The 24,301-nt window shown below is 36.7% G+C and overlaps 1 protein-coding gene across 1 annotated transcript; it reads right to left on the reverse strand.

Moving 5' to 3' along the window:
- Positions 1-783: 783 nt before the first annotated feature.
- Positions 784-19,796, reverse strand: LOC128863937 (suppressor of hairless protein). Its single transcript, XM_054103365.1, has 5 exons — positions 18,443-19,796; positions 6,719-7,264; positions 6,319-6,653; positions 3,060-3,267; positions 784-2,453 (listed from the first exon to the last, which is right to left on the reverse strand). Exons 1-5 carry the CDS (start codon positions 19,085-19,087, stop codon positions 2,025-2,027), a joined length of 2,163 nt encoding a protein of 720 aa, XP_053959340.1. The 5' UTR covers positions 19,088-19,796; the 3' UTR covers positions 784-2,024.
- Positions 19,797-24,301: the final 4,505 nt, after the last annotated feature.

The raw sequence follows: 24,301 nt of genomic DNA on the forward strand, positions 1-24,301 counted from the left end.
CAGAGGTGCAGAGGAAGGCGGTGTGCGCCAGCGCATTATCGTGATGAAGGTCCAATTGTTGACGAGGTCGGGCCGAACCCAGACGACGCGGTTTTTCAGTCGAAGGAGGACTTCTTTGTAAAATGCCGCGTTTACAGTGCTTCCTGGAGGTACAAACTCCTTGTGGACGATGCCACATCTTCGTCTGTTTGCGTCGTCGAATGCCTTCCAGATCGCTCTTCGTCTTCGATGTCCTCCCGGCCTTCCTTGAACGACTTGTGCCACCGTTTTACCAGGCCAATGGACAGAGAGTGGTCCCCGTAAGCCTCCTTGAGTAGCCCAATGGTTTCGGTACTCGTTTTGTTTAGCTTTACGCAAAATTTGATCGAGTAACGTTGCTCCAACGATCGCTGCATTTTCGCCACTGCAAAATCCTAACACACTTTTAAAACAGCTTTCACGCGCGGAGCGATGTTGAATGCACCGCTGTTGCCAGCGAACTGGGACCGGTTTCTAGTGGAAGGGGAAGGTCCAACAATCATCTTCCCCCACTAGCCGATTCGGTTGATCGCTTGGCAGACGCTCCGCGCGGGAAGGCTCATTACTTTTCAATCAAACCCTGTAGGGCCCCATACTCACTACTCTTCCAAAAAATCAACACATCGCTTTAGCAAACATTTTGTTACAAAATAATTTATTTATCTCTGGTAATGTTTCAGTTGCATACTTAAATTAATTCTTTTTTTCTTAATTTACATTTTGTCTTTTTAAGTTTTCTTAATTTGCATAAACTTATCGTTTAACTAAAATATTTGATTAATCCTTTGTTTGCTTTTTTCTTTTTGTTTTTTTTTTAATTTAATGTACGCTCGCACTCGCACACATGCACGTACCCATATATGTATGTATGTATAGTAGATAATGTAGAAATATATATATATATGAATATGTATATAAATATCTTATCGTATAAAATATGTATACATATAGATGATCATATGTATGTATGTAGGTATGCATGTATGTATGTATATTACGTTTTGCTGCATTCATCTAAAAAATGTTGGCTAAAATGCTAAACTTTCTGCTTATGTTAAAACTATGCAAATACAATTGTAGGCATATGTCCTGCGACGGTCGCGGTCCGTTTGTGTCCAATTTCATTGAAATTCGTATCTAAAATATATAATTTGTTCTAGCTTTATGCAATGCTAAACTTAAGTATATGTACAAATACATTTGCATTAGATTCTAAATTAAGTCTAGGCAACTTACATGGCTAAATCATTGTAAAGGATTCTTGCTTTCATAATTAAATTTTCTTGTTCTTCCGTTTTCTTCGTAGTTTATATGTATAAAAGGTATGTATAATAGTTTGTTTGTTCATTTCGGATATTTTTTATCTTGCCTACAGGGATTACAGTAAAATGCATTCCTTTTTTTTTTGTTTTTGTTTTTTTTTTTCGTTTCATTTTTTTGCTAAAAAATTATCCCTGATATTGACATTTAGTTTCGAGAAAAATATTTGCAATGTTTACAGGAATGAAAAGTTGTATAGTTTTGTACCAACTACTTGATTGGTATGCTTGTGAGAGTGAGTGTATGTGTGTGTGTGTGTGTGTGTGTGTGCGTGGATGTGTGCATGAAAATATATAATAATTTATGTATGTTGCGTGTATGTATGAAAAATGTGTTTTAAAATAAGTAAAAACACATCGACTAAATTCTTGTTGTATAATAATAATTAAAACTAATTGAAAAAATTAAGTGTAAAAACAAGAAAAATAAAATGAAAAATAAAAAAATAAAATGAAAAATAAAAAAATAAAATGAAAAAAAAAAATAAAAATAAAAACGCTTGAAACTCACAAAATAATCATCGAATCATCGTAGTAAATTTACTATTTTTTCAAGCATAAGCATTTATGCACTCCACTACGTGCTTCTCCCCATCAGAGCCACACCATCATCCACACTTGCCAACAACAATGCAATTGCACTGCTGCCGCTGACGCCTTTGGCCATTGGGTTTGTGCAACCATCACTCAGGACAATCCGCCGCCTCCGTGCGTATTCCATTGCACTTCGTTTATGGACGGCAGTGTTTGGTGCATTTGATGATTGGCATTCACCCCTGCACCATTACCGCCACCACCACCACCGCCGCCGCCGCCGCCGCTGCTGCCACCACCACTACCGTCGTTGGGTGAATGCGCCGTATTGTTATTGTTGTTGCTCATACCACTTAAATTGTTGTTGTTGCCGCCGATACCGCCAACACCGATACTAGCACCGCTATTGCCGTTATTGTTGCTTGCCGCTGCGGCTGCGTTGCGTGTACGCATCACATCCTCGGCTTGTGTACAGTGCGGTCGTGGTCCAGGTTCGGGAGTGTAGGTGAATGTCAGACCCGTCGCATAGATAATACCATCGTTGCGCACCAACGAGATGGGCACCTGTGTTGGCTGGCGGACCTGAAAGATGAATACAAATAACGATTTTCGTAAAATTTACTTAATTTTAGTGCATCAATTTTTATTTTAGAATGCCCAAATGACTCGGGTGAGGAACTAATGAGTTATAAAATGAATGTGGTGAGAAATTTACGACTTATGACAATTTTTTTGAATTTTTTTTAAGCTCGATTTTTTCAAGTTAACAAAATAAATAGAAAGTTATATTTTCACGAAATTTATATCATTTAAAAATAATTGTTTATTTAGGAATTTTAAACACGTGTGGTGAAAAACTAATGAGTTATAAAATGAGTGTGGTGAGAACTTACGTTTTATGCGAAATTTTTCTAAAATTTTTTATGCTTGATTTTTTCAAGTTAATATAATATTTTCATGAAATTTACAACTTTAAAAAGAATTGCTTATATTAGGAATTTTATATATCTAAGGTGAGAAAGTTATACCATAAAATAATTACGAGTGTGTTGGTGAACCACTTTTTGAAGTAAATTTTTCCAGCTTCATTTCATCAATTAATATTTTCTGGCTAAACTTTTGTCCTCATGTCATCTCTCATTTGAAATTTTCAAGTAAAAAATATGAGCACCAATATTTGAAACTTACCCATAACCATTCACCGCGAAACTGTGAAATCTCAGGCACCACACACAACAACGTCTCCGTGCAGCGGTACATGGTTTCCGCCTCCACATCACCGAACCAGACTTGTAAGTGCGGCGTAAAGTTGTCGCCGCTGAGTTCAAGCATCGCCACATCGCCGCCGCCATTCAAGTTGAGCGAATTCACAATTGGCACTGGCGTGACAGGGGAACTGTTGAACAATTAAAATTAAAATTATAAAAAAGTGTAAAAATTTTATTTAAGGTTAGAGAAAACAAAATTTATTTCAAGCAAATTTGAATGTGCGATCTGAAAACAGGTAAATTTAATCAAATTCAAAAAATGCAATTTGAAATCCACGAGAAATGCCGAAAAACAGGATATGCAAAAAAGCTTTAGAAAGCTGTGTTGGCGGCAGACGCATGAGCAAGATTTTTATTATTTTTTTCATTTGTCAGAGGAAAAAAAACACTTCAAGCAGAAGCAGACGCATGAGCAAGATTATTTTTTTCATTTCTCAGAAGGCAAAAAAATCTCACAAGGTGCAAGGTGTGATTGAAGGTTAGGTTGGATTAGGTAGGACGCGGTTGCCTTTGAGGGGTTCACACACTTGAGATTCGATGCCAATTGTGATGCCGCATGAGGGAAAAATCGTCCCGCTATCTCCCACGCTACGGAATCTTAAAAATAATTTATGAGTTATGTATGTATTTAACCCTCCGTTGGGCACCTTTTTTAAAACCTTCAGTTGGGCACTCGGGTCTGGCTTTTTTCGTCCTTTTAGAGGATTCTTTTTACAACTTTTTAAGAGGTTATATCCATAAATCGATAGAAAATTAAATTTTAGGAAGCTACCTGGAAGCTCATTTCTCATCTCTCAAATTTGGTGGGCATCCTCACGGGGCACTATCCGCGGGGTATACATGCCGCGAGACTCGGAATTCTTGCGAGTCCTTTTTGCGTTAGCTGTATGGAGGATGAGGTGGAATCATTTCAGCCTCTGCTCCTTAGCTGCTCTGCTCTCGCAGGACTAAGATTTAAACATCTTGGTTCTCACTTCTTTTCTGCGCAGGTCTTGATATCAAAAATCTGATGAACTTCATCTGCAGCATAAAGAGGCTAACACAACCGCAAATTAGTCACCGTTCATAGTCCACAGATACTCAACCCTCCCCACCCGTCTCCTTTTCGTCCTATCTTTTTTTCTTCATCTCTTTTTTCCCCCTCTTGCAAAGGATGAACCAAACTTCTTTCGTCTAAGTGGGCCCACTCTCTGGGCAACCATTACTACCTAACATGGAAGCTCAAGTCCTTAGCCGTATAGAAATATGTAAAATTCACGTCCAAATTCGAAAAAGTCTGGCCAGACCCGGGTTATAGAATAATTAGCAATCTAGACTAGAGAAGGTATTCGTCTAGCTGCCTTAGGGCACTGCCACAAAAGATGCAAGATCAACTCCGCCTCTTTGCCGTCTTAACAGTTTCTAGAAAAGTCAAGCATTTGCTCGCCTAGTTGGTAGGCATCTCTGCCTATCAGATAATGTCCTATGATAGCAGATACCATTAAGCCAATATTACGTTTATTTAGGACAAGTGTCGGTCACATTTGTTTGGAGATTTAACCGATGGACCTTTCACACCATTTGCTCATCGGTACTTTATTAATTTTTTCAGATAAACTTCATGACATTTTTTCTAGGTCCCATTACAGGGCATGCGGATTCAAGAAAGGGTTGATCGCTAAAATAATAGTTCTTGAAACCGATTTATTCCGATGCGTAAAACTCCATGGTGAAGAAAATTCAGAAGGTGTGGCCAATAAGAGACCGCTAACCGACTCTCAGCGATTTTGACGGAATCATAACATGACAAAACTGGGGTTATGACAGCGGTTTGTTTACGAAAAAAACTGAGATTGTGTTGGTCATCAACGAAAAAAAAGGCAACGCAATCACATCGCATGTTGCTTCGCTGCCGTCGGAACAACGACTGATTAAACAAGTGTGCGAATACGTGTGAAATGAGCGGGTAGAATTCGGCTGTCGAGCACCCACATGGCGAAACGATTTTTAGAGGTGTTCTAGTAGCTGACCGTTATTCGGCTCTGAGCGAATCGGAGAGAATCGGTTGATGGGCTGACGTCACTTGGGATGTGTTTAACAAAATTTAGCTTTTGCTAGTGATCTATGAAAGCCATGGCATTAGCATTGGCTGTGTTGATTTTTTTCGTATGTCACTAACACAAACTAAATTTTGTTAAGCATATCCCAAGTGAGGTGGCAGCCAATGTACCACTCAAACTATTTTATCTCCATAGCTAACAAGCAGCTCTTGAAGTCTATCACCGTTGGAGTACCCGGCGACGTGGCAGCCGAAGTTACTCGCTCAGTTTCGTTTTCTATCACAGCTGAATGTCAAACCTGGTAATCTTCTATCATCTTTGCGTACAAACGACCGCTGCAGGACATTTGATATCCAATTTCGCAAGTTTACCAACACACCCTATAAGTCGCAATTGCTCGGGATCTACACTATTCTTGTAAAATGCCTCAGATATGTTTGATTTCATAGCTAACATTCATAGGGTTTCATGAGAGATTTTCCAGCCGCCCGATTACACAGGCCGACAGCATCTCAGACCCAGAAACCGAACTATATATTTTCGAAGGATTTTGATGCGATGAATCGAAATCTGGCCTCAAACTTGCTCTATCAGCTCTGGTTTTCGAGATATCCTAACCTAAAAGTGCAAAAAACACCGTTTTTGCCCATATTTGAGGTTATGTAGCCTTGCAGATGTTTTCTTTCACCAAATGGCGTTGAGTTTGCTCAAATATCATTTTTTTTCGCTGAGATATCGCATTTTGAAATTTTCATGTTTCTCAATTTTCCTACCCCTGAAAATCGATTGAGATAACATAGACATGATATAGTCGATTACTAATTTTCTTGAATTGAGTCTTATAACCAGGGCTGATAGAGCAATTCTGAGGCCAGATTTGGATTCAGCGCATCATAAACCTTCGGAAGTATATAGTCCGGTTTCTGGGTCTGAATGTTGGTTAAATTTTGTCGGCCTGTCTTATCAACGAAAACGTGGATATCATCTCTTGAGTTCCGCAAATAAAAAAAAATTGTAACGTCAGTCCAATCACCCTGCCAGAAATCAAATAGATTTATGAAACCAACGGTATTCCAGTCTTGTCGAGGCCCTATGCTCCCGAGAGGAGTGAACAAAAAAAAAAATTCCCCATATACTCACCCCACAGGTCCCATTCCTTCATAGAACTGATATTCAGCTTTATCTGTGGAGATGATTGTCCAACAGGCGCCATCGTTAATCATCTCCTTATTTGGCTCTTTCGGACAGGGCGTCGCCTGGAATTGTATGATCTTCTCTTGCGACAAGCAGAGATACATGTGATCGGTATCCTTCATGTAGAACGCACATTTGTGCAGTTGCGACACCGGATCATCTGCCTCCAACAACGCCATTTGTTTGTCCACCTTGCGTATGATGAGCCGTGGCAGCGCCATGCCCGTCACTGAACAAACTAGCTTTACCGTCGCACCATAATGAATATAGCCATCGCGCACCTAATCGGAAGAGGAAAATTGTAAATAAAAAAGTTATAAGAAACTTTTGGAGAATCATGACTCACCTGAAATTCCTCCGATTCCGATTCGTTATCGTCGAGCAAGTGTATCGTGAAGGCGCCCCATTGCGTCGAGGACGCATGAAAATGCCCACTTTCCACATGCAGGTAACGCGTCGACACCGTTTGCGAGCGCAAGCGATTGAAAAGCGCCACATTTGTGCCACTCGCTATGCATAGATCGGCATTCTTGAGCGACTGCTTCTTCTTCGATGGCTTCGATATGACTTTGATGCGTTTGGAATTGAATACGCCAATATCATGGCCATTGCCGTAGAACATTTTCACCGAGAGCATAAAATGTTTTCGCTTATCCGAATCGGATATGAACAGCGTTTTGGCGGCACAATATTGCTTGCCATTCAAATCGAGCTGTTGCATATCCTGATCCGAACTGCCAATGCCGATGAAGGCGCACAATTGCGCGCAATGCTCGCCCTCGCCCTTCTGCAACATTTCCTCGTAGCGACGACGCCAACCGCTGCCGAACAGATAAATGCAAGGTGGTGGGCAAAAGAAACGCTTTTCATTGCCATATGACTTTTGGGCTACCTGAAAGGAGATAAAATTGCAATTAATTAATATTAATTAGTTATTGCAGAGATTAAATTGAAAAAATAATTGAAAATTTATTTTCTTGCATTTGCCCATTTTTATTAGCGGAAACCACAAGAATTCCAAATTGACAAACAGAATAATTGCAAATCGATAATTGCAGAAAAAATGCGATCAGCGCGCGGTTTTACATTTGAATGGCACAGCAAAAAACAAAAAAAAAAAAAACAATAACAACAGCAAGCAATAAGCAATAATGTAAAAAATGCATTTGCAAATCGATCAATGCTATTAAATTACAGTTCATTCAAATTTCTTCAATTCGCATACCTATCGCGCGTACTTAGCGCTGGCGCTCGGCGGTCTCGGACAGCGCGCCAAAGGAATTGTCAGAAAGCAATAACAAATGCAGCGAGAATTTATTTTGAGTTGCGGTTGCACGAATTGTCGCTAATCACCCAAGCAATCGACTAACAAGTGGACCACAAGTCGATCGCCGCTTGGCACCCGTCACCAGTCACCACCAGCAGCCGCCAGCGACGCTGCTATTGTCAATACAGCCAATACAGCTGGGGGCCCTTGGCTGGGTGCTAAGCGATTGATTATCGTAGCCGATGAAACAATGCAACACTTGTTGCGGCCACATCCTTCACACTTGGCTGCTTGTAAAAATTATAAGATTGCCGCCGCCGCCGTCGCCGCCACTGCTACTGCTGCAGTTGCATTGAGCTGCGCCTTGCGGTGCCATATTAACCAACGCAATCAAATAATTGAATTTAATTAATGAAAATTAAAATTACTATTCCCTTTCAGTTTTTCATGCTTTCCACTAGCCTATTTGCCTTTATTGTTATTGTCATTGTTATGCTGCAGTTTGCGCATTTGATTGATTTGATTTTGGTTGCAAATTTTGTCGCTAATTACTTTATTGTGGTTGTTTTATTTTATTTATTTTGTTTTTTTTTTTGTGCCTTCAAGTTATGATTCAGATTTGATTGAAGCGGATGGATGATGAGGCATGAAATGCAATTAATTGCGCTCCATTGTATTTTATGTATTTTTTTGTGTTTTCTGAATATCGAAGTCGATTTTTTTGTTTTAGTATTTAAAGTATTAGTTAATTATGGCAGTGCCGCGAGATTTTGTTGATTTTAGAATATTATAATTTTTTCAATGGCATAAAGGTTAAGTAAAGGTTAAGAACGTAAAAATTATTCTTATTTCAAGGTACTAAAAAAATACAAAAATTTTCCCGTAGTGATTAAGAAATCAAGCAGCTGGAGCCGGGATGTTTATTTCAAGTCTAAAACAAAATTATAGTTTTTACAGATCACATAGAGCGGATATGAGCTTAAGTTAAGCAACTAAGTTCTCGCTGTTTGCCAATAGATGCCGGCAGCAGTGTGTGCTAGTCGATTCTAACACAACCTAAACGTCTTAAACCAAGCTTAGACATATGGTAAACAAACTGCTTCGACACATTAGTGATTTTGTTTTGGTGTCATATACTTTTGGTTCTGTGAAAATGTCTGATTTTGTGCCGAATAATCGTCATTTGCGGGAAGTGTTGATTTTCCTCTTTCATTCAAAAACAAACGGCGGCTGAAGTCCATCGAGAGCTACAAAAAGTCTATGGAGATGCTGCTTTAAGTGAAACAACGTGCCGAGATTGGTTCCGTCGCTTCAAAGACGATGATTTTAATGTTGACGACCGTTCGCGGGAAGAAAGGCCAAAAACCTTCGAAAACGCTGAATCGGAGGCATTGCTAACTGAGGATCCGTGTCAAACGCAAAAAGAGCTTGCTTCAGTATTAGGAGTTACCCGCCAATCCATTTCCAAGCGATTGCGTGCTAAATGATTCAGAAACAGGGGACTTGGGTTCCTTATGAGTTAACACCAAGGGAAGTTGAACGTCGCTTTTTTCACCTGGGAACAACTGTTTCAGCGGCAAAAAAGGAAGGGTTTTTTTCATCGCATCGTGACAGGTGCTGAAAAATGGATTCATTACAGCAATCCAAAGAAAAGAAAGTCATGGGGACTGCACGGTCATGGTTCTACGTCGTCGCCTCGGCCGAATATTCATGCTGTAAAGGTTATGCTATGTATTTGGTGGGACCAAGTTGGTGCTATTTATTATGAACTGTTAAAACCAAGCGAAACCACCATTGGGGATCAGTATGGACTTCAATTGATGCGATTGAGCTGAGCATTGGGCGAGAAGCGGCCTAAACACGCAGAGAGGCGTGAAAAAGTGATTCTACAGCATGACAACGCTCAGCCTCACGTTACCAAACCCGTTAAAACCTACCTGGAAACATTGAAATGGGAAATCCTACCCCACCCGCCCTATTCTCCAGATATTGCGCCGTCCGATTATCACCTGTTCCGATCGAGGGCACATGGTCTAGCTAACCAGCAGTTCCATTCATATAGAGACATACAAAAATGGCTTGATCCGTGGATAGCCTCAAAAGATGAACAGTTTTACCGCGACGGTATACGAGATCTACCAGAAAGATAGGGAAAAATTAGTAGACAGCGAAGGGCAATACTTTCAATGATTCACTTGTAACCATTTTTTCAGAATAAAGTTGTATTTTCATCAAAAAAAAAAAACAGCGAGAACTTATATTAGTTTCCCACCAAAAAAAAAAAAAAAATGTAGAATTTCAGAAAAATCGTTTTTGACACAGAAAAGTCAAACGGAATAGAACTCGAGATCTCATTGAATTCTTTTAGACCGCAGGCATAATTCGTGTTAAGCAATTTACGATGCAATGGGTAAGCGATCCTTACAGTTCTAATAGGGATATGAAAGTGAATGCTCCACAATAGGGATGAACAATCAATTTTTTCTTTAATTACACTAAAAAAAAAAATTCAATATAGACCTTTTATTCTCTAGAGACTACAAATTAATTAAAATCAAACGTGACTTATAGGAAGGGATAGGATTTGAAAATGTTAACGACCTGAGAGCTTATTTAAGGAACACCTGTACACGTTCAATTCTGTGAATTGCAAATTGGCAAGTCAATGTTACACGCAAATGCAACGAACACTTGCCCTATATTTATTTTTATATTTTTCCCATAGTTCCCATAGTATCGCATGAAACATAGGGCCTCAACCCTAACCTCTATTAATTTGTACACCTACGTTTTCTTCCTACATAGACCCCGTTGCAAAATTATAAACACACCATTACTTTTTTTTATAAAAATATACCATAGCTCATGCTACAACAAAAACCATATAACACAAAGTTCCAAACTTTGTACGAAATTTTTGAAAATTTCTCAAAATTTCATCGACTCTTTCAACCTTTTAACCAGAATTTTTAAAACTTTTCTGGGCTTAACATCATCATCATCATCAGGTAGCGATTACAGCTCAGGATGAGCTTAAGCTTCATCCACAATCCTCTTACAATCTGCACGGTTCATAGCAACAGATCTCCAGCTCCTAACTCGTAGCTTTTACAGGTCGGCTATGGTTTGGTCACCCAGGTTAACCTTTGACGTCCTCGGGCTCGTGTCATTAGACAATTCGTTGATAAAAAAGATTTTTGTGGGCGGCTGTCTTCCATGCGCACAGTGTGCCCTAACCATCGAAGCCTTTGGGATTTAATGTATTTCACGACGTCTTCTCCCTGGCATAAGTTTAGCAACTCATCGTTGTAGCGTATGGGGCCAAACACCCTTTGGAGTACTTTTCGTTCGAAAACTCTTAAGCTACTTTCGTCTTTGCTTGTCAATGTCCAGCACTCGCAGCCGTAGGACAGCACCGGTAGTATTATTGACTGGTAGTGGCGAAGTTTACATTCACGTGTGAGCAGTTTGGACTTCAGCAATTTTGTGTGGGCATAATATGCTTTGTTTGCTGCCATTATTCTGTCTTGTATTGTGTCGTAACTACTGTTGTCATTTTTTATTAACACTCCCAAATATTTAAAGTGTTGAACACCTTCAAAGGTTAATGTCCCGATTTGGATGTTTTCAGGACTTCGTCTTTCTTCGCTGCGGGAGACCTTCAGATATTTCTGTGTTTAACAGATTAAAAAAAAAAAATCCTATCAAAAAAAACTTTCACCTTTTAACCCAAATGTTTAAAATTTTTCTGGGTATGCAGTTTTATTTCCCATAGAATTAAAAAAAAAAAAAATTAAAAATATGTTTTTGCATTTTTATAGCCCATTGAGTTTTAGCATAAAACAGTGCAAATTTCAAATGACTCCAAAACAACGTTGATTTGCGGCTATTTTTTGTGTTGGCGGTGGTGGGCTTTTTCTTCCATATAAAAAATTCGGGCACCTCAAAAACTCCTTAACACCTCAGCGAAAAAAAGAATTGTCAAAAAACAGTGAGAATTTTGTACCACTGGAAACTTGCACTTTATTTTACTAATATTTAATGGTCAATTAAAGAGCATACCCAGAATTTTTCTAAAAATTCTGAATAAAAATTTGGAAAATTTGATGTATGCATTTTTCTTTTACTTTTTTTTTATTAATTTCTTAAACTTTTGCGAGTTTTGTACCAAGTTTGGAGCTTTCAGTTAAAGGGTTTTTTGTTCTAGAATGCACTATACTTTCATAAAAACATACAAAAACATTAAATACCAAAAAAAAAAAAAAAAAATTATTACAACTTGGTAATTCGTTAACCTCCTAATATTTTGAAAACAGGTGTACACACAAAGCGGTTGGCAAGGCGATTATAAATTATGATGTGCCAATTTGGTAGATGCGGATTAGTAGAACTCAGTATTTAGCTTTGTAGATCTGCCAAAACACCACAAAATGAACAAACACTGGATGCTTTCTCGTGTTATGGGAGCGTCACCTCTAAAGTACGTGTTTATGTTTGCTTGTAAATAAGCGGATAATAAGGGCGAGGTCCCAATAGGCGCATAAAATAACTTTTGCGTAGTATAAAATGGCCAGTAGCACTCACTTATTGAGTTAATTTGTAATTTTTTAATACTTTTTTATGCGAATTTCGATACAATGTGGACCAAAACTTTGTTTATCGTCTGGAGATTGTCATCTTAAGATTGAAAAGCGTGGAATTATAATTTCTATGGCAGAAACAAGTGAAGAAGAAATATTTTCTATTTTTATTTTACAAAGGCTTAGTGTCAATAAAGGGCCTGGGATTGATTGGTATCAGACCCAAAGATATAAAAATAACTTAACTCATTAACCTTAGCTTAAGTCAAAGTAAAGTAGCCAAACTTCTAAAAGTTTTAATAATAAAACCAAATATAAATAAAATAAATGGAAACAAAATCTGACCCTACGAACTATCTACTACGCTATGACAATCTTACCGGCTATTGGAAAATTATGGAAGTTTTCATTGTTACGAGACTGAATTACTTTATAAATAAATTTAGAATAATAGAAAACAACCAGCACGATTTTCAAAGGGAAAAGCCATTAATCAACTGTTAGCGCCAAACTTATTAAACGAAAACTTGAGCAAAAAACTACCATTGCAAAGCTTTTGACACTCGATCGCGCTCAAAGCTGCTGGAAGCGTTCGAAAATGTAGGCATTAGGAGGGCGATGGATTTAAGTGGAAAGTTACCGTGAGAAAGTGTTGAGTTAAAATGCAAAGTGTGTGACTAAAAAATAACGGGGCAGACCCCTTGGCCTTCAAATATTTTTTCTCGATAATGCCTCGAGTCTTGACGATAATGCTACGCGTATACTGAATTAAAATAATTCGTATTTTTTGTAGTGATGAGTTAGATGGGGATTTTGAAGAAGTTCAGATGGAATTAAAACTTTGATATCGCATATTTTGCAATACGAGGTCGGAAAAAAGGGCAAAAACCGTTTTCAAAGCTTATGAACTGTGCCGGAGAGATCCACTGCCGAATACATATATTTTAGTAATTATTCTAGTTATTCTATTTCACATAACAACTTGCGACAATTAAGCAAAAATTTTAGGAAAATAGAAAACTATTTGGAGAGAAAATTTCATTAGTTCCCGCGATTAAGGGAGACTGGTGCTCGGTTTCTTTGAACTACATTAAATCACTATTTGCCTAAATTCTAATTCAATTCAGTTTTTAAGCAACTGGAAAGAATGGTGGTCATTTACATTATTAAAAATAAAAATATAATATAAATTTAAAAATATAATTTTTTATATGGAAGAAAGCACTCAACAGCGTTAGTAAAAAAATGCCAAAAACCAACGCAATATTTAAGGCACTTAAAACTTGCATTTTGTATGCCAAAATTCAATAAGCTATAAAACTGTATACCCGGATTTCATGTAAAGATTCTGAGTTCTGAGAAGTTTGAAATGTTGATGAAAATTTGCCGAATTTTCACAAATTTTATACAAAGTGCCAAACTTGGCTTTATATGGTAGCTGTTGTAGTATAAACTATATTGTTATCAAAAAATATTTAAAATAAAAAAAAAAAAAAAAATTTTTTTTTAAATTTTTCAAAATGTGGCGTACATAAAAAATGCGGAGTAGGCGTTACATCAGAAAATTCTTAAAAGTCAGTGTCATTTGTAATCTACTTGAAGCTTGCGCTTTATCTTACCAAAATTCAATGATCTATAAAACTGCATACCCAATTTTCTAAAAATTGTTAGTAAAAAGTTTGAAGTTTTGATGGAAATTTGCCACTTTTTTTTAATTTTATACAAAGTTCGAAACATTGCTTTATATGGTAGTTGTTGTAGTATGAACTATATTTACAAAAAAATAGTTGACCTAACAAAAAAAAAATAAATAAAATTGTGAACTAGACAGTTTCAGTTTACAAACAGCCAATCAAAGAAGCGCATAAAAGTAAAAATAAAAATGTCCATCACTTAAAAGAATTTTTATTTAGTAAAAGTTAGTCAAAAACAAAATTGAATGACTAATTTTGACACCACGTTATGCCAAAGATCACAGGCTAATATGGCAGATTAATATACATTTTTTTTTATAAATCTGAATTTCATTACGATGCTAACTCCAAAAAACAACCCTAGACTTACGAGTGTGTAAGGACTAAAATTCTATTGTGATACAACTTATGCAAGTTGTTGGTGTTATTGTAAATGCTAGAAGATTTCCGATAAAATGTTCAGGGTGAAGGTTAGGTAGTGATACGCGCGGTGGTATGTAAAGAGTCCGCCATATAACTTTACGGAATTAAAAATGCTATAAAAAAGAAACTACTCAATATTTTTCCAAACTGTTTTTTTTATTTTGAAGTACAATCCTTCCGGTTAATGATGGAACACAACTTCATTCATATGGCTGCCTCGGCTAGCCATGCACCATCCCATACGATCGGTACAATTTTTCAACACATTTTCGATTGTATGCGGCTGTATTTCAGCTATGACATCGCGTATGTTGATCTTCTGTGCATCAATTGTTGCTGGTTTGTTGGCATAACACTGGTCTTTGACGGCACCCCAAAGATAATAATCCAAAATTTCCCAGCGTTCTTTGAGCGTATATACAACCATTTTCGTTCAGCGGAAGAATAAAACTAATTTTCTGTCAGATCAGATGACAGCTAAGTGTTACCATTCTTCAAATAATACCTAGTTCAAATCCGTAACGATAGATGGCGGGCCCTGTATATATGTGCATGTGTGTGTATTATAAATACTTAAACTTGAAAGGTCGATTTTCTGAAAACTGCGCCTTAGAAAATGGCTTCCATGATATCTTAAAAACTAATGTGCCGATATATACGCAGGATGTCACTAGTTATAACCTGATACGTGGCATATGCTACACTTTTCCGGTTCTACGTTACCGGAATGACTAGTGTTTTTGCCAACCAAGGGCTGTCGCTCCAGTAAACTAGCCCTGTCTAGTGAACCGTATCTCAGGGCGAAAATCATGAATCATATTTCAATGTGGACAAAAAAAAACAAGAAGATATTGACTTAGGGGTAAACCTACCGTAAAAATATTAAAAAAAAAAAAAATTTTTAAATAAAAAAAAATATTAAAAAAAAAATTAAAAAACAAAAATTTAAAAATAAAAAAATTAAAAAATAAAAATTAAAAAAACAAAATTAAAAATAAAATAAAATAAAATAATTAATATAAAAAAAATTAAAAAAAAAAAGAATTAAAAAAGAAAAAAATTGTAAATAAATTTTAAATTTAATAGGTCCTTTGAAGGTATGATATTAATATGTACTAAAATGTCTAAATACTTCTATTACGAATTTTGGCGAGAACCCTTTAGCCCGATGCGTACCGTACCGGAAACTTCAGAAGCTTTTTTTTCTGGAAATTATAGTTTTCAAGTCAGTCGGAATGATAAATCGAACAAATTTTGACCAATATTGACGTTGAAGAACAAGATGAATTTTTTAAATATATATTTTAGAAATTTTTTCATAATCAATTTTTGTAGGATTTTTTGTTTAATTTTGCACTTTTTAAGCGCGCCGTGTTTGCAAAACTTGATATAGAAAGTGTACAGAATAATTACGCCGACTTCTCTTTTTACACGAATTTGATTTAACGCGAGTTAAAAAGAAAAAAAAATCTGTTTTGACACGAAAGGTTTTTTTTTTATTTAAAATGATTTTTTTTTTATTTACACGAAAGGGTTAAAAAAAAGTTTGATCTTAACTTTAAGTAATATACATATGCAGTTGATCCGGGGTGCATCCTTCCAAATAATAATTTATAATGTTTATGACATGCACAATGAAGCGTTTTTTCAGAATTTTTATTTATGTCAAATTTTTTTTAAATTTTAAAATAAGTTTATTTTATCCGCCGCCACAGTTAGTAAGTTAATAAAAAACTCTTAAGTATTACATTTCAAAAATTAAATTGCAGGAAAAAAAGAAACAGAAGTTAGAGACAAGAACAAGGAATTCTATAGCTACTTGTAGCTATAGGGACGATTTTAGCTAATTGGAAAATCACTGAGCGTCAATAAGAAATCTCCGTAGGAGGCCAATAGGAACTGCCTCACTTCGACAATCACTACATCTAAATTTTAACATCACGAAAACAAATTATAATTTAAATTTGTTTTAGTTAGCTCTAAACATTTTTGAATCGAGATGCATTACACAGAATTTTGTTAAGTTTTTAGCGGTAAAACAGTATGTTTCACGTTTCCAAAAAACAAAAAAAAAAAAAAAAATTAAAACAAAAAAAAAAATTAAAAAAAAAAAATAAAAAAAATTTCAACTAAAAAAAATTTGTTTGCATTACTAAGCAGAAAAACGAAAAATTACGCTTCTCAGACGGTTGATATTAAAAAAAGTACAAAGATTTTGCTATTTCATGCATTGAACTTTTACGATTATTTATTGTTTTTATTCATTATTTAATTGATAAAATTTTTATCATTGAAATAATTGATAGAAAATAACATCCGTGACATAAATGTGTGGAAAATATGCAAATACGCCGTTATTGCAATAAAAAAACGAGTTATTTCTATTTTTTTGAAGAGGATCCAGCGTTAATATTTGCTTCCGAACCGATCGGGAATAGCATGTGAATAACTGTGATTAATGGAACAGGCCGAATGGCAAAAAAGTTTCGTCAAAGAAGTAAAAAGAAATTTATACTTAGACAAAAATTTCCGGAATGAGCGAATTGCCATTCTGAGATACAGTCAGGCGGCACTCAAGGCTCTACAACCAAAAGAGGCTTAGAAAACTCATAACCCTCCCAAGCATAAACTGAGAATGCCCACATGCCACTGCATTCTGCGTAGTCATTTGCACATAATCGGGATATGGTCCACTGAGATTCCAATGTAGCTTCTCCTTGAAGGTGGCGCTATAGCGCGGAGAAGTTTGTTGTTGTTGTTGTAGCATCATAAACATTCCCCATATTTACATACGCGGAATGCTGCTGGAGTGACAGTCCTTGGCCGGATATAGATCCGGATCGTTTCGGTAACGTAGAACCGACTGTCGTGGAAACCCGCGCGTGCGGAGAAGTTTGAGACATCTCGGCTAACTGCAGGCGGAAGAAAGGCACAATCGCTCAATCCAACACAGCTCTATCCTGAGTTTAATAAGGGAACTAGGTCTAGATGAGGTATTGTGATGAGTAGAGGGCAAAAAAGGCCAGAAGGACGAAGTGGAAACCTCGAAGAAAATCTATTTATCTCTCTAAACAGAAATTTAGGATTGAAAGGATCATTAAACTTCTAAGAACATCGTTTTACGAAACCCAAAACTGTCTTTTACAAATTTTTGCCTTTTAGTAAGCCTGGAAAGCCTGTGCTTAAGCTTAAATATACTCACTGTAAATTATGTAGAACCATAAGGCTAAATAAATTTACTTTTAAAAGTGACGGATGATCAGGCCTTTATTATCAGTGCGGATTTATTTTCGATCAAGATTGGTTATCTAAGCAACAGCCCCGAAAAATGTATGTGAACGACAGCAGATTTTTTTTTTTTTAATTTTTAAGCAACTACGCTAAAAAGAGGAGTGCATTAACCCCATTTCAAATGCCTTTCATAAACATCATGCAGGATACGGTTTGAAGCATGAGAACTGCAAATACCAACTGCTATGAACCGTAAACTTGTAGGAGCTTTGAGAGTTGCAGACTCAATCCTAATAAGTACAATAACCCAATCCAGTAATGGACTAAACAAATTGAGTTTTAAAAATATACACTACTTTCCTCTTCAAGATTTTCTCATATACAAAAATTTGAGCATAATCTCGAACTTCAATTAGTTTCACGTGGTTAACTGTTGTACGTATACTGAGAGATTTCTACGCCTAATGGTTTTTAATGAAAGTCACATCAAGTAGCAGAGGCGCTTGTTCCTTCAATGACTAGGCCTTCGGTTAAGGTACGAATGGGTTTACATGCGGCAAAAACCGTTTCAGCAGCAGCGTTTTGAATTGTTTCTTGGAGACATATGTGCAACAACAAAACTTAAGAGCGATTTACACATAAAATGGGACTCAATAACATATTTGGGTCTACACTAATCCAATTGAAATTTTGTAAATGATTCCAACTATACTACAATTATTAGAGTTTCTCATATGTCAGATACGCAAAATTGTAAGCAGAATTTTTTTTTCACATTTCTACATCGAATTATTTGTCTACAAAAACTGTGCAACTAAAAAATACAAATATAAAAGTGAATTAATGTGTGCCATTGAATTGCAAATTATGCTTACCTTCGCATGCAGGATCACAATGACCATATCGTTGCGTTCTCGCATGTACCGCTCCATCGCCTCACGTGTCAGTTTTTTATCTTCAATATGTGGCCGATATGGCACACCAACCGTATTGGAATTTAGGCCTGTAGACATGAGTGGACCACAACCGCCACCCCCGCCTCCAGCAGTTAGGCCACGCGGCAACATCGCCAGGTGATGCTGTTGCTGCTGCTGGTGGTGTTGCTGTTGTTGATGATGATGTGGCGAATTAGGTGGCATCAAACCACCTCCGCCAGCGGCGTGATGCACTGGAGGGCTGGGTGGTGTTTGTGCGTAGGCGCCACCTACACCTCCGCCAAGTCCAAAGTGAGGCATCTGTGGCAACGTTGCAGCGGCGGATACGGCTGCAGCGTTATGTGATTGTATTGAAGAGGGCGGTGATAACGAATCGTTGAGGTCGAGCAAATGCTGTGAGTGACTATGTAGCAGGTGGTGTTGGTGCTGGTGGTGGTGGTGATGCTGTTGTGCTGGTGAGTGCTGATGATGGCCGTTGGCTAAGGTGCTAATAGCTGTAGGGCTATACTGTTCCAAGTGATGCTCCAATGCGGTTGCAGTGCTACTGGGAGGGGTGCCAATATGGTAATCACTATAACTCTTCATTTAGCGGATGTAAACGGGACGCATCTGCTTTATAAATGCTATAAACGCGTATATTCCCATGATTGAACCGTGCGCGCACAAAATATATTTTATTTACACGCTAGCGGTTTTTTTGTTTCTTGTTTCTTGTTTTGGACGAATTGTTTGTTTTCCCTGTGTAAAATTTGGCAGAGTTGCGTTAAAAAAAATTTGGCACTTGTGTTACTGTGTGATGTGAATAGCGCGTGTGATTGTATTTAGACGATTTGATCAAATTTAATATGTGGATGCGATTTTTGAAAATAAATACACTTTATTAATTTATATACATTTACTGCCCGCATTTGTTTGTTGCGTACGGCATAATGTGGATGGCAGTAAAAGACGTTGCGCGTAAAAACAACACAAAACACAACAATAATGCACAGTGGCGACGAAAGGAAGAAGCAGCGCAACCGCAAACTGACAGATGTTCACGCTCCCATTCGTTCTATTCTTTCCAATTGTTTCAAACACAATCTGCATTTAACACAGCGGCTGTGGTTGCACTTTGTTAAACAAGTCCTGTATCATAGAATACACTTCCATGCACTTAACTTATTTCATTTAGCTTGTCCTTTCATTTGCATACACGCGACTACTTTTAAATTTTAAAAGTTATTTTCATTTTAAAGTTAAAACACCGACTGAGCGCTCCGCCATAGACTCGCTGAATTTTGTTTCGGCTGTTTGGTTTCATTTCCAGGCATTCGCAGTGCCAACGATCAGTGTTGCCCATTTTCAACCACAGGGAATTAAAAGTATAGAAGTGGAGGGTAAAATGAGTTGGGTTATTGAATTAATATTTAAAACTCTAAGTTGTATGCTGAAATATATGTTTATAGACGCGATACAATAAATTATATAATATTATTGCTATTTCAATATTATTTCTATTTGTGTTAATCACTAAACAAACAATTGGATATTTACCCGTAAGTTTTTCCCTGTTGGCAAAACAGTGTGACCGCAGCACTGTTACACAGTTGACTGCAAAAGAGAAAACGCAAACGTCTAACGTCAACGCAGACGCTGCTGTCGGCTGACGCTGCTGCTACTTGTCTTCATTTCTATTCGATACGGGCTGGCGTATTCTCACGCTAAGCAGCGACGTTGTTCGCGACTGAGCCGTCACCTGTTTGCTTCTCGTCGTTTTCCCACGGTCAGCCGCATTTCTTATTTACGTTTTGCGCTTTTTGTTTCTTGTGATCCAATAGGGTGAGAAGATGTTTTGTGATGTGCGTTGATTATGTGTTGATGTTGATATGCGTGTTTTTTTGTTTTGTGAATAGTGAATTAATGAAAAATTCAATACAGATTTAATATGCAAATGTAAATATTGGTTTTAAGACAAATTTCCAGTGTAAAGTGTTGAGATGCCGACCAACGGTAAATGTGAAAATGATGCTCCAAACATGACAGCGGAAATGGAACGGCGTTTACATCAATTTTAGCGGAAGTGCGATTCTGTAGAGTAGCAAATGTGGAAAGCGCCAATTATACTTATGTAAATATGTTAATTAATTATTGCAATTTGAATGTTATTTGTATGCTATTCATCAATAATTCTTGAAGAGACAGTCTTCGGCCGGATTTAATGCGGGTCTTTCCACTAACGCAAAACTGATTGTGGGTGAGCGAAATAATCTGCTTATTAAACTACTATAACTACTTTAAGAACAAATACAATAAAAAGTATAATGTGAGCTCCTTGTATCTTTTGGGTGTAATTCCAGCTCATTTATGGATGTACATACTTAGTCTTGCCGAAAATTCTGTGGCAAATTCAGCGAGAGCAAATTCGCAGAAAAAAGTTCCGTTATTTTTGTTTTTGTTGGTATTCATTGTCCACTCATAAATTATACTCAGTTTCGTGGCAAATTTCGCTTGGTAACAATGGAGTGGAGAGCTAAGGAAATCCGCTTGGCAGTGATTGTATTATATTAGAAAAGTGTGGCAAAAGTGCAAGTGAGATTTTCGAATAGCTGATAAAACTTAGTATTTCGAGAATGTTTGTTTACCGCACGATCAATCTTTTTCCCAAACATCCGAAGTGACAGACAGAAAAAGAAGTGGTCGCTCTTGCGTGGTTCGAACCAGTGCAGCCATAAAGGCCTGTCGAGCAAGAATTCGCCAAAATCCCCTTAGAAAGCAGAAAATCATGTCCAGGGAAATGAATGTATCGCACAGATTCATGTCAAGACTAACTAGAGATGATCTCCATATAAAAACTATCCGTCAGTCAACTGGTCATCGTTTGACAACGCGCCTCCATAATGGTTTGGTGGGGAGTGACTTGTAAAGGCATGAAACTCTTCATTTTTTGCGAAAAAAGGGTTAAGACCGGAACAAAAGTGTACCAGGAGGATGTCTTAAAAGGCGTGGTGAAGCAGTTAAGCAGTACTCTCTTCAATAGAGAGAGCAAGCAAGATTTCGCAGATTTAGATTCTCTGGTAAGTTTCTTTATAGATGTTATTTATGTAATCCCGACTATCGGAACTAGTCCCGAAATCAAATTTTCTTAAATTCAATAAAAATAACATAAACCCAATATTCTTAGAAGAAAGTTTATTACAATACCAAATAGCCTACTAATGATTCTATCGAGATAATTTATTTAAAATCCCAATCCCAATGTAAAGATCAGGTAAAAATATGCGCATCATACATAATGAATGCGTTTGAGTAAACTTGATTTTAGCTGATTTTTATTTATATTTTATATTATTTATTTATTTCCAACAAAATTGCTGTCGGCTCAAAAGTTGATAAAAAATCTAATTCATATAAATAAGTATTAAAGTAGTATGTCCGTCCATGAGAAGGCTTAATTTCAAAACTACTTTTTGAGGGGTTATATACAGTTAGAATTTAAAAAAAATCGATTTTATTTTATTTTATTTTCTTAATGTACATATATTTAAGAATAAATACAGAAAATTTAATATCGTTCTGGTGAATATTTTCGAAGTTACACGCAAATTTTAAAAGGCGTTTCAGAGTGCTTGAAAGTACAAGGAGCGGCAGCGCGTTTTTCTCAAAATGGTCTTTTCAAAGTCGGTGACCAACATAACTCGAAAACGGCTAAACCGATTTGTCTCAAATTTTAACACGAGCTTCTTAAGTATATTTTTTTTAGTAATTAATAGAAGATTTTTTCTCACCGAATTTTTTTTTTTTAATATATAAGCAATTTAAGGCCGAAATTTTGGCCAAAAATCGATTTTTTTTTTGAGAAACCGCCATTTTGTCAAAAAAATGTATTTTCCTTGTTCCTTCGATTAATTACTAGATTTAACATTACTTTAATATAAATAAAAAATAAATATTTGGCGCATACACTTCTGTTAATCACTAAAAGTAAAAAAGACCAGATTTAATGTGGAATTAGGAATTTATGTTATTGAGAGTGAAAAAGCCTGGTGCACCCAAGCAGTTTTAAGAAAATGGGATGATTTTATACTGCCACCACTGTTGAGTGTTCAGAATAGAGGTTTACTAGTTTGGGATTCAGTCAGTACTCACCGCGGTAAAGACATGATAAACTTTCTTACTGAGAGAAAGATGGATCAAATAATGCTTTTGGCAGGAATGACTGGTTACCTTCAGGCACTTAATATTGCAATAAACAAGCCACTCAAGGATCATTTGCGGATGGAAATCAATGAATTTATTGAAAACAGAATAGTGAGAAATCATCGAAATTTTGTAAAACCAGGCTTACTAGAAGTTATGAATTGGGTAAGAAATTCATGGGACGAAATAAGTGATAGTGATGTTTCCAATGCAGGCTACTTAGACAAGAAGTATACATTTAACGATAGCTACATATATCGCAAGACATGAGAGATTCGGACCAATGATTCAACAGGAAATGGATTTGGAAGAAAATCAAATTATAATTCAGAATTTTTTATTTTTTAGGGCATGACTCTAATTGAATAAATTAAATTTCTGTATTCTGTATTCTGTTTAAGAAAGCAAGACAGTGACTTATTTTCGGAAAAAGACGGTATGTACTGTAGCTCAATGAATTAAAAATGAAATAAAGCATACTACTCGAAACGCGGTGTGGATAGTGGAAACAAATTAGATGCCCTGGAAGTCGGAATTGGAGAACATTCAATGATGGTAAAAAAGTTGGCTTTATTTCTTGTATTCCGTTATCAAGTCACTGTTATAATGAGTTTTTAATACTTCGGAATCAGGGAAATTCGGGTTTGACTGGTTCAACATTAAACTAAAAATTATGTTATTGGCTCATTGTTCAATAAGTTTTGCGATTCGATAAGAGAGGGCATTTCTACCACTGTAGAGATCCATAAGCAAAAACACTCTCAGCTAGTTGTAAAAAAATTAGCACAGCTGAGATCATCTGATTCTAAAACGCTTTTTTATGTAACATAGTTGCATAAAAAATGGCTAAATTTCATAGAAAATCAAATCAAAAATTCTAAAAATTACGTCATAAATATTATTTTCTATCTTTTTTTGTTGATATTCTATTGTTTTTAATGTTACCATCAAAATTTTAATTTGGCATAGTAACCCCACCAATACGCTGAAGCAAACAGACCAAGCACTCACATCATCCTTCACTGCCTCTCAAACTCACACCAAAACGCTGACTTCAAGCCTGGTCGTTGGTCGTAGAGACACCGATGAAGCACAACACAGTGGATGCCCAAGTGAGGCGGTAACACCAGGAAACATCAAAAAAATCTACAAAATCTTTTTGAATGATCGAAAAGTGAAGTTGCGTGAATTAGCTAACCATCGTAAAGATTTCAAAAGCTGTTGGCTTTACATTGCATAAGCATTGGACTATGAGAAAGATCTGTTCAAAGTGGGTGCCACGTTTGCTCACTATTTTATTTCATCAAGACAAAAACTAAAAACAAGAAGTCACAAGTTAATCAAAACAATCGGAAAACTACATTCAATGAACTTCGAATTACTCCCACATCCACCGCATTCACCAGATTAGGCTTATAGCAACTACTGGCTGTTCGCAGACCTAAAAAAAATGCTCGCCGTTCAGAAATTTCGCTCGTATGAAGAGGTTATCGCTGACACTGACGTCTTTGAGGATTTTGAGGCAAAAGGTAAATAATTCTTCAATAGTGGTATTGAAATGTTAAAGCGACGCTGGAATGATTGCGTTGTTCTTGATGGAAATTACGTTGATGAATAGTA

The sequence above is a fragment of the Anastrepha ludens genome, chromosome 5, assembly GCF_028408465.1.
Source record: "Anastrepha ludens isolate Willacy chromosome 5, idAnaLude1.1, whole genome shotgun sequence".
NCBI lineage: Eukaryota > Metazoa > Arthropoda > Insecta > Diptera > Tephritidae > Anastrepha > Anastrepha ludens.

Excerpts from the sequence above, each read along its gene's own strand:
- LOC128863937 (XM_054103365.1), bottom strand. The coding sequence starts at position 19,087 with ATGAAGAGTTATAGTGATTACCATATTGGCACCCCTCCCAGTAGCACT. Across the intron at positions 6,654-6,718 it reads CGGAATCGGAGGAATTTCAG|GTGCGCGATGGCTATATTCA; the intron begins GTGAGTCATGAT and ends TCTTCCGATTAG. Across the intron at positions 3,268-6,318 it reads GAAGGAATGGGACCTGTGGG|TTCCCCTGTCACGCCAGTGC; the intron begins GTGAGTATATGG and ends ATTGTTCAACAG.